Below are 10939 nucleotides of genomic sequence, written 5' to 3'. Positions count from 1 at the left end.
ATCCAAGGAAAGCATCAGAAAAGACAAGCACACTCACCGGGAAAACTTTAAAGGCATAAGGCAGGAAATCCACTGATCTGTGAGGGGAAAATGGGGGGGGGGGGACATTGTGGGCGGAAAGTTTTACCCCTTTGTTGAGAGCGGAGTCAAAACCAGCCATATTGGATGCTAACGGCGATGTCCACGGCCAACCAATCTGTCTCCATTCAACTCTCTTCTCATTTTGCTGTCACTTTAAGCATTCTGCTCATTAATTACATGCTCACTCTCTGCAGGGAGGGAACCGATTCCATATTCCACAACAGCTGGGTAGTAAGGCGGCAGAAAGCTCCACCCAGCAGGAGACAGCTAGCAATCACTTTTCCTCCATTCTCCACTGCAGCTCTTAACCAAAAGCTACTGGTTCCCAGCCAGCAGAGGTAAGCAGAGGGTGTTTTCCACATACTCTACTTTGCCAGTGAAAATACTCATTAAATCTTTTTTTTTTCTTCAGAGGCTATAGATGTTCTTGGCTGCAGGAGGGAGGTGGTGGGCCGGTGTACAAGCCGGCAGAGACTCTCTGCCCTTACACTGAACTCACCTCATTTCCAACCTCTTGTCAATGACAAAGAGCTGGACGCAGAAGGCGTTGGGGGGCTCTTCTGGTTGTGAGCCCGCACTGGAGTCTGTGAACTCTTTTCCACACGCTCCACTGGACCCTGCCTGATGAGGAAGCACACAGAAAGGCCACGGAGGTTCGATACAGGACTCTAGATCAAAAGCAGAGTGAAGGTCCTTCAACAAAAAGCAACTGAAAATAATTTGGGAGGTTTTTTTTTTCTTTTTTTCATTTGTCTCCGACCTCAGACGTGTCACAGCGCGCTCTTGAGATGTTCTCGTTGCTCTCTGAGGCCTCTTTAGAACCATCTGATTCAGGACTCTCTAATACCTGAGAGATCAGAGCTGGTGCAATCAAAGTGGCTAAAACGCTGAAGGAACCGCAAAGCACTCACCGCGCGGCAAACAGACAATACCCACAACAAAGGCCCATAGGCCAACTCCACTCAGCACGCTCACCTCTGTGATCTCAGCCTGGGACTGGGAGATGCTCTGGGAAGTGGTGTGAGGTTCCTGGGGGATCTGGCCCAGCTCTGACGGGCCTGGACGCTGGGGCGGGCCAGCTGGGCTCGCCTTACGCAGGCCGTCGAACGGGCCGAGCTCGAAACATCGGGCCAGCAGCTTCAGGTCGACATCACCACTGATGCTGATTAAACCAACAACACGACCCTCATTCTGAACAAAGGAACACATAGCAGAATAAATATATATATATATATATATATATATATATATATATATATAAAATATATAAAATTCGGAGACAAATGAGTTATATAAATGGCTTTTGAGAGACAATAAAATATTAAAACCCTTGGTGTGAAGGCAAACAAAAAGCTCTGTAATAATTCATGACGTTCTCTTCAGTCACAACACTCCTGGGTAATGTAATTTGGAGTGAGAGCTGAAGGCTGAACCAGGAGAAAAGACAGAGTGAAGTGCTACAGATGTCTGGACACAGTGTGCCGAGTGTGAGCATGCCCTGGCTAGGCGCTAGCGCTCGTTTGCCATATGCTGCTATGAACACATGTCAGCGTGAGCGACGGAGAGGGAGGGGTGGATGTGTCATGGCGGAGTCCTTGGGGAGGGCCCCCTGCCATGGTCTTGCTTCAATTTGGCGGGAAAAAAAGGCCTCTGTGCATCTACTGCTGTGCAATTGGTAAGTGCATTTGTGGTTTTATGGTGATTTACGGCGGAAGATTCAGATACAACCCAGACTGTGCTTTGTCCGTGCAAATCACTGCGTGTGAGCGCGCGTGGTCCGATGTGGGCGGGGCTGCTAACCTCGCAGACGGCCACGTGATTGGTCTCGTCCTGAGCCTGGATGAGTTCTGCCAGGAAGTATGGGCCACGGGAGGCCTCCAGGGCCACGCCCCGCTCAGCCAGAACGTGAGTGAGGTCATCGTAGTCTTCCACTCTGAAGGACACCAACATTCTCCTTCAAGAATGTGACTTATTTGCATTTTGTGCTTTGTCAAACTCGAGAGCACTGTAAGAGCTATTGGAGACAGTCAGAGACCTGGCCTTGCGTACGTGAAGTCTCGGGCAGTGGTGGTGTCTGTGGCACACAAACACAGCACACTGGACCCCCTCCTTAACACAAGGCATCGGTTCAAAGACGCCCATGAGAGCTGACTCTATGGGGGAAAATGCAATTGAGAGAAAGCTTTGGTCTGTCCTAACAGCATACAATGTGCAGTTAAGAAAAACAACAGCCTAAATGTATGCCCGAGCGCAGCCTGGGTCACTTACCAAGGCAACTGCTGTATGGAGTAACCAGGCAGATGTACTCCAGCTCCGTGATAGCATTAAAAACCGTTCTGGTTGCATTGAAGAAGATGGAAAAGATTATAATTTAGGTCTGTTTTGCGTAAACCCTTCATAACATTTAACCTCCCAATGTGCAATCTAACCTTATCAGATTGTAGAATTCAATGGAAAGACAATGAATGGAAACAGGAAGGATCAACGGAGTGGAAATGTAATTCTTGCAGTCTCAAATGAGATTTAAACTCAGACTAACTGGATGACTATAGAGAAGTCTGTCTTATTCCAGCAAATCATTGATTCCAGCAAATCATTGTCTAAAACATGATAGACTAAACAAATCTCACAATGCTGCAATGCCGAATATTTTTTCAACATAAAACATCTCCAGAAATGTAAATTGATAGACATTCTTGTGTTACCTCATAATTTCTTTAGCGCTCGCGGTCGAAAAGCTGGTCTGGGCCACAAACAGATGCAAGAAAAGGGTGTTTAAAGGCTAAGGGGATAAAGACATGAGGAAAAGATCAAATATCAAGTATGCGATATCACGGCCGAGTATGTCATCCTTATTAAATTACATAAGGCATGTCACTGTTTAAGCAGGCAGTACTGCTTCAGCCTACTGTGAATGTTGTGCCGTTGAAGTAAGTTCGCAGTAACTGCTGCCATGACATTTGCTCCATCGGGTCACCAATTGGGTAGTCCAAGAAAGCAGCGTGAGCCAGAACTTGTTTCTTTACTGTGCTTAAAGTCACTGCCAAATTGGCCTTCTCTCTGTGAAAGAATAAATAAAATGTGAAAAGGAATGTGTAATTTCAACAACACATAAATATAATTATGGATGTATGTATGAATAATAATAAAAAAAACCCTGCTCACAAAACGTAGATCACATTCACTCTTCCAAACACAGCTACGGACGCTGGACTGATCAGCTTGGTGATCTCCTGGGCATCAGAAGACTCCGTGCGTCTGATGATGACAGGTTCAACTGTGCCTGTGGAAGATGTTATGGTCCTCATGTTCTCCTAGAAATACAAGATCAAACTCACACGAAACTCCAGCACAGACTAAAATAAACTCCATTTATATTCACATAAACTCCTGGTTGTTCAGTGACATAGCTATTAATGAATTAGGTTGTGAAAAATAAATAATACCTCTAACGTGGTGTTTATCAAGGTGTTTGAAGAAAGAAAACTTAAAATCTACAACCAAACCATCTCGGTTACATAGACATAAGGCATTGAGACCGGCAACGAGCGTTTGTTACCATGGTTATCTAACGTCATGACGTTTTCAGGGTGAAAGGTTACGTATAGAGTTACGTACAGAGTTACGTACAGTTACGTACAGATTTACGTACTGACGTTACGTACAGACGTTACGTCCGACGTGCGTCGTGTGGACGGTGATGGCGGAAAGCCCATGTTGGTTATAAGAGTGTTGGTGCTGATATCAGACCCGCGGTAAACACACTCACACACGGTTAGTGGTGCTGTTACAAACACACAACATGGCGTCCACTACTGCAGGGAAACAGCGAATACCGAAAGTGGCGAAGGTAAGATAGTGGTGTCATTTGTTGACCTGGTGCATGGCAGGTAGCTAATGCTAATGCTAGCAGGTAGCTAATGCTAACAGGGGGTGTGTGTGTAACAGGGTGTGTGTGTAACAGGGTGTGTGTGTAAGTAGCAGGGTGTGTGTAGCTAGCAGGGTGTGTGTAGGTAGCTGGGTGTGTGTAGGTAGCTGGGTGTGTGTAGGTAGCTGGGTGTGTGTGTAGCTAGCAGGGTGTGTGTGTAGGTAGCTGGGTGTGTGTGTAGGTAGCTGGGTGTGTGTGTAGGTAGCTGGGTGTGTGTGTAGGTAGCTGGGTGTGTGTGTAGGTAGCTGGGTGTGTGTGTGGGTAGCAGGTTCTTTGATTTGAGGAGGCAGCTGTGGAGAGGAACCTTCTAAAGTTTATTATGAAGGTTTATCTTATGAAGGTTTATCTTATGAAGGTTTATAGCTGCTTACTTACATAACTAAGTGTTTTATCAACCACTGCATCATTGTGTATGGAAGGACCTGAATCTCCAGCTGATGGCTGATGCTGATGCTGTGTCCTCCAGGTGAAGAACAAAGCCCCGGCTGAGGTCCAGATTACTGCTGAGCAGCTGCTGAGAGAAGCGAAGGAGCGAGAGTTAGAACTTCTACCTCCGCCGCCCAAGCAGAAGATCACAGATGAAGAAGAGCTGAATGACTACAAGTTACGGAAGCGCAAGGTCAGATCATACATCTTGGGGTTTTGGTGGGACAAAATAACTTTTTAACAGCTTGTTTTAGCTTTTACCTGACATGTTGGTGTCCATGTCCCTAATCTACTTAAAAGGGATTTGAAGATAATATTAGAAAGAACAGAACCGTCATAAGCAACTGGATTAAGTACGCACAATGGGAAGAGAGTTTGAAAGAAATACAGAGGTACGTTATGAATCTTCATTCTGATTCTGAGCCAAATGTTTTAATTCTGAAAAAGCAATATGAACTCTTCCGTTTGCGTCTTTTTAATTTAAAGAGCCCGCTCCATCTACGAACGCGCGCTGGACGTGGACCACCGGAACGTCACCCTATGGCTGAAATACGCAGAGATGGAGATGAAGAGCAGACAGGTCAATCATGCCCGCAACATCTGGGACCGGGCCATTACCATCCTGCCCCGCGTCAACCAGTTCTGGTAACTCGTCCGGCGACCCATTCATGAAGGGATTTTTAATGTCAAACTAACTGGACTGACAAAGCAGAAAAACAGGATGAAATACTTGCAGGTCTACTCTCCTCAGCTGTGTGGAGCGATATGTGGCGTGGTCATGTTCGCAGGTACAAGTACAGCTACATGGAGGAGATGTTGGGCAACGTCGCTGGCTGCAGACTGGTGTTTGAACGCTGGATGGAGTGGGAGCCAGAGGAACAGGCCTGGCACTCCTACATCAACTTCGAGCTGCGCTACAAGGAAGTGGACAAGGCGCGCACCATCTATGAGCGATATATCCTTACACCGCGGGTTAGGGCTTCACCTTATTGGAGCAGCTTGCTTTTATGTGTAATGGGGAACCTTGTGGCTAGTTCTTGTGTTCTTGTGGCTGTATTGTCGGTATATCCTTAACACCACCGCACTTGTGATCGTTCACCCTGAAGTGAAGAACTGGATCAAATATGCACGCTTCGAAGATAAGCATGGCTACATCGCCCATGCCAGGAAGGTGTTTGAGAGGGCTGTGGAGTTCTTCGGCGAGGAGCACATCAACGAGAACCTTTTTGTGGCCTTCGCCAGGTTCGAGGAGAAGCAGAAAGAGGTAATGGACCTTTGTAAAGCCAGTCCAACCCCCTCTCTGCCGCAGCCATTTCCAGACGTTAAACACTTGTGTGTGTTTGTTCCCCCAGTTTGAGCGTGTCCGCGTCATCTACAAGTATGCCCTGGACAGAATCCCCAAACAGCAGGCCCAGGAGCTTTTCAAGAACTACACTGTGTTTGAGAAGAAGTTTGGAGACAGAAGAGGAATAGAGGACGTGATCGTGAGCAAAAGGAGATTCCAGTATGAGGAGGAGGTCAAGGTAAAACATGATGGTTACAACAAAACTGATATAACGTTTAGATGAACTGAAATCACGCACATTTCTCAGCATTAATAAATTAGTTAAGAATTAGTATATAATTAAATGGTTGAATAATTTTAAATCACAGTCTTAAAGTTCATTAGCTTCATGTGAGTATTGCATGTATAACATGTTTATTGCATGGAATATGCATACCAATAAAAACGTGAGTGCCATCATGGCAGGTATTCACAGAACTGATTTTGGTTAAACAAATTTAAATGCTTGTGTCTGTAGATATGTACAAATGTGTACAAATACATACTTTTATTATACACTACTACTACTGGTTTACTACACCAACTCTGGACCAACAAAGTAAGTGGCCTTATGTAGAGGGGTCTGTCCCCGGAGCTCACGTGTAGAGATTCTATAGTGCTGTGTAGTTTCAGCCGGCGTTACCCGTGTGTCCCTCTAGGCGAACCCACACAACTACGACGCCTGGTTCGACTACCTGCGCCTGGTGGAGAGCGACGCCGACCCAGACACGGTGCGAGAGGTCTACGAACGGGCCATCTCCAACGTCCCACCCATCCAGGAGAAGAGGCACTGGAGACGCTACGTCTACCTGTGGATCAACTACGCCCTGTACGAGGAGCTGGAGGTCAAGGTGAGGTTCTGATCCTCCACCCGCACCCACCGGGCCTGACCAGCACCGGGTCTGACCACTCCTGTTTGTCTCCACGGCAGGACCCAGAGAGAACCAGGCAGGTGTACCAGGCGTGTCTGGAGCTCATCCCTCATAAGAAGGTACTGGTGGTATCGGACCTCGTTGTTCAGGGTGTATAGGGTGTTGCATGGACTCATCAGTGAGGAAATAACACAGCAATGAAATGAGGTTTCAGCATCTCCTTGTTTGTCCTCCCCTCTACAGTTCACCTTCGCTAAAATCTGGTTGCTCTACGGTCAGTTTGAAATCCGCCAGAAGAACTTGCCCAATGCCAGACGGGCCCTGGTAAGCTCCGGCTCTTAGGTTTGCTGTATAAACGAATATTCCTGCGCTAAATATCTAACGTATGTTTGTTCTTTCTCCTTCAGTCTCTATGGTCAATTAAAATGCTAAATGCTAAATCGAGCTAATGTGTAGTGGTTGATTGGTTTAATGGTTTATATAATTTGAGAAATGAACACTAACCACTACCCTCGTCTCACGCCTTGTCCACGGGTCCACCAGGGCACGGCCATAGGCAAATGTCCGAAGAACAAGCTGTTTAAGGGCTACATAGAGCTGGAGCTGCAGCTGAGGGAGTTTGACCGCTGCAGGAAACTGTACGAGAAATACTTGGAGTTCAGCCCGGAGAACTGCACCACCTGGATCAAGTTCGCCGAGCTGGAGACCATCCTGGGAGACACGGAGCGGGCGCGAGCCATATTCGAGCTGGCCATCGGACAGCCTCGCCTCGACATGCCCGAGGTGAGCCGCCACGCCTGAACCCAAACGAACCAGAAGTTCCTTTTTTGAAGTGATTTTGGGGTGTCTTCTTGAATCATTAGCAAGCGACAGAGAAGCTATGAACAAGTTCCCACAATCCTGTGTCCATATCAGTAGGGCCGTAGTGCTAGTGAAGATGAATGTTTACGTAAAAGTACACTTGGAGCTTAGCCAGAGTGTGACCAGGCCATCACACTTGGTCCGTCGGGACGGGAGAGGTTCACACTGCAGGCTCCTGGGAGGTTATTTACTAGGTTAGCTGGCCCGGTAACTACCGTTTTCAAGAAACGCTTTTAAAAATGACAAAAACATGACGTTTTGCCATTTATATGAAACATATCGTGTGCACCTTTTTTATAATTAGAAATTTTGCCTTTCAAAGTTTAGTTTTTGTGCACAGACTGGTAAACGTGGAGGACTAATTCTGATTGGCAAAAATGGCAACTTAAATCTTAAGACAGCGATAACTGTGGCGTGAAGAGGTGTGGCCCGCTGACATTTCTAACCAACCGCTTTGTGATCCCCCCCAGGTGCTGTGGAAGTCGTACATCGACTTTGAAATAGAGCAGGAGGAATACGAAAACACACGAGAGCTTTACAAGAGGCTTTTACAGCGCACGCAGCATGTTAAGGTCAGGCCTTTGTCTTTCATCAGTAGATACTTAAAAACGTTTAAAAGGTTTATGTATATAAACCAAACATTGGTCAGCAAGCTGGTGAGAACGATGGGTTCAACTTCATCGCCATAGCAAAAGAGATCCGGTTCTTCATTCCGTAAAGTGCCCAGATCTCGGGATCGTTCCCGTCCTCCCCTTCACACGGTGGTCCCGTTCCGATTCCCCACGGCTGTGCGCAGGTCTGGATTAGCTACGGGCAGTTTGAGCTGTCCGTGGACGGGGAGGAGCGTGTGCAGCGGTGCAGGCAGGTGTACGAGGAGGCCAACAGGAGCCTGCGCAACTGTCAGGAGAAGGAGGAGCGCCTCATGCTGCTGGAGTCCTGGAGGGACTTCGAACAGGAGTTTGGCACCTTCACCAACAAGGACCGGGTGAGGAAGCTCCTGCCAGAGAAGGTGAAGAAGAGGAGGAAGCTGACGGCGGAGGATGGGGTGAGTGGGAGAAACACACACACACACACACACACACACACACACACACAGCAGTGCTTTACGGTGGTGGTTTTTGCCGTTTCAGTCGGACGCAGGATGGGAGGAGTATTACGATTACATCTTCCCAGAGGACGCAGCCAATCAGCCCAACCTCAAACTGCTGGCCATGGCCAAGATGTGGAAGAAACAGCAGCAGCAGGATGAGGATGAGGAAGAGGGAGGTGATGGGTCTGGCCCCGCCCACCCTGCAGACGGACAAGAGGATGAAAGGGAGGAGCCTAAGGAGGGCGGATATGACGACCGTGATGACAGCATCAGTAGCACCAGTAGTGACAGCAGTGAGAGTGAGAGTGACAGCGAGCAGGGCGGGGCCTCCCGCAACACGGAAGACAAGGAGACGGAGGACGAGGGCAAAGCAGAGGTCACTGAGTCAGAGGTCAAAGAAACCTCAGGCAAAGCAGAGGGTGAGGGGTCGGAGGTCACGGAGAAGGAGGCTGCTGAGAGAGACTGAAGCGGATGTTTGTTTTTAAATCTGAATAAATGGGACTCATTGAGCCTTTACTTTTCCATGATGTTTGTCATTTTATAATAAAATAAACTTTCTTTATGGATTTCATACTGCTCTTTGAATTGAATGAATGTTGGATTATATTCAGTGGTTTGAAAAAAAATGAACCCAGTGAAATTAACTTTATAAGTCTTTAATAAGTCCAAATTAAAATGTTTGACAGTTACACACTTAAGGACAGAACACAGCAAGCACATCTTAAATAAGGTTTATACATCAGTGACCCTCTGACAGTTGTGAGAAATGTTGAGCTTCTTGTAGAACATGATTGAGCCAGTAGAGTATTCTTCCCAATATGGGGTACAGATAGTCAGAGAGCCACTCAAGTGTTATTCTATGTCCTCGGGCCTGACGGGGTGAGGCAGAGGAATTATGGACTTCTTCTCCGTGTCTCTGGACAATGCCTTCCTCATATCTGCAAACACATTTTACAAAGTTCACGTTAATGGATTACAATATGAAAATTGTTCAAGGTTATTTGGTGGCATTTATACTACTACTAATAATACCATAGGCATCTTCATCTGGTTCTCCATTGCTTGCAGAATAATATTCTATGACGGTTCTGTAGACGCTGTAGCCCAGCTGCTTATACATGTTCACAGCAACTTGGTTGGAGACCCGAACGAAGAGATCAACGAAGAATCCTCCTTTCCTAGAGGCGAGAACCATCACTCGGTTAGCTGCGTGTCGTAGATGTGCATGGTGGCACTGGGACACCGAGGGTCTACCTTTCTGAGATCTCCTCCAGCATCTCCATCAGCTTGGCGGCCAGACCCAGCCGTCTGAAGTCAGGAGCCACAGACAGAGCCGTGACGTGGCCGTGCCACTCCTCTCGTGCGACGGAACCCTCCGCCTTCCCCATGACTGCGAGGGAAAGTTGAACACCACCCTCATCATGGATGCTCGGAGCTCTCTCCACCCAACACCTCCACCTCGACACCAGGCTGATCCAACATATCACAGCCGCTCCAGCGAGGGAGCTACGGGCCAACGTGTGGCTTCAACATGCAGTGATAATGACTAGTGATAATGAGAGACTCACTGTATCCCATCAGCTCCCCTCCAGGAGCTTCAGCCACCACGAAATACTCAGGCCAGTGTGCGAGGTACTGCAGGTAGAAGGGGATACCGTACTGCACAGGGAGGTTAAGGACACACACACACACACACAGGCACACACACACACACAGGCACACACACACACACAGGCACACACACACACACACACACAGGCACACACACACACACAGGCACACACACACACAGGCAAACACACAGGCAAACACACACACAGGCAAACACACACACACAGGCAAACACTCACACACAGGCAAACACTCACACACACACTCACACACACACACACACACACACAGAGGCAAACACAAGCAAAAACTACACCACGGTGAGAGGTGTCTGTACTAAAGGATACAGTTTCTGTGAGAGGGTCCAGGTTTCTGAAATACAGAAATACGTGACCAGGTTAAATCACATTAATGCACATTTATATTAACCTGCACTGGTGGGCGGGGCTAGCTAGTCTGCTAGCTAACACGTCTACTGCGGATCACTTTAGTCATATAACACGTCCAGATGTCCATTTGAGTAGCGAGGCAGTAATGATGCACAACGCTAACGTAACGTCATACTCACATGTTATTAAATCTGAACAGATCGTCGCAATTAAAGCCGCGCAATGTTGTCATCGTGTCGACTCGCTCAAACGCCTTAGTGGGATTTGACCTTTCACCTTGCGTTACGTCACAGGAGCGCGGGCCGTTCGGGCGGTGCTGCCACCTGCTGGTCAAACTCAGTACAGCCACAGTCACGT

The 10939-nt window shown here is 47.6% G+C and overlaps 3 protein-coding genes across 3 annotated transcripts in view; 1 reads left to right on the top strand and 2 right to left on the bottom strand.

Annotated features, from left to right (window-relative positions):
* cfap61 (cilia and flagella associated protein 61) overlaps nt 1–3666 on the bottom strand; it is a 22682-nt gene extending 19016 nt beyond the window's left edge. The window contains 11 exon segments of the mRNA XM_077018060.1: nt 38–77; nt 581–702; nt 842–928; nt 1057–1272; nt 1882–2014; nt 2117–2234; nt 2350–2417; nt 2787–2863; nt 2991–3141; nt 3247–3395; nt 3528–3666. Of these exon segments, the coding sequence (XP_076874175.1) occupies nt 38–77; nt 581–702; nt 842–928; nt 1057–1272; nt 1882–2014; nt 2117–2234; nt 2350–2417; nt 2787–2863; nt 2991–3141; nt 3247–3389 (1155 nt within the window). The 5' untranslated portion in view covers nt 3390–3395; nt 3528–3666.
* An 85-nt stretch (nt 3667–3751) lies between these two features.
* crnkl1 (crooked neck pre-mRNA splicing factor 1) lies at nt 3752–9158 on the top strand. The gene is made up of 14 exons (XM_077018059.1): nt 3752–3931; nt 4476–4628; nt 4736–4827; nt 4922–5080; nt 5224–5390; nt 5521–5699; nt 5788–5958; nt 6419–6610; nt 6691–6750; nt 6875–6955; nt 7175–7414; nt 7963–8064; nt 8289–8537; nt 8623–9158. Exons 1-14 carry the CDS (start codon nt 3884–3886, stop codon nt 9046–9048), a joined length of 2319 nt encoding a protein of 772 aa, XP_076874174.1. The 5' UTR covers nt 3752–3883; the 3' UTR covers nt 9049–9158.
* Nucleotides 9159–9222: 64 nt separating this feature from the next.
* Nucleotides 9223–10897, bottom strand: naa20 (N-alpha-acetyltransferase 20, NatB catalytic subunit). Its single transcript, XM_077016304.1, has 6 exons — nt 10762–10897; nt 10541–10565; nt 10151–10241; nt 9837–9972; nt 9615–9760; nt 9223–9520 (listed from the first exon to the last, which is right to left on the bottom strand). The coding sequence occupies exons 1-6, from the start codon at nt 10812–10814 to the stop codon at nt 9435–9437; spliced, it is 537 nt and encodes a 178-aa protein (XP_076872419.1). The 5' UTR covers nt 10815–10897; the 3' UTR covers nt 9223–9434.
* Between the last annotated feature and the right edge of the window lie 42 nt (nt 10898–10939).

This window comes from Brachyhypopomus gauderio, chromosome 9 (genome assembly GCF_052324685.1).
Source record: "Brachyhypopomus gauderio isolate BG-103 chromosome 9, BGAUD_0.2, whole genome shotgun sequence".
NCBI classification, from domain to species: Eukaryota; Metazoa; Chordata; class Actinopteri; order Gymnotiformes; family Hypopomidae; genus Brachyhypopomus; species Brachyhypopomus gauderio.
This window is presented reverse-complemented; position numbering and strand designations above follow the sequence as displayed.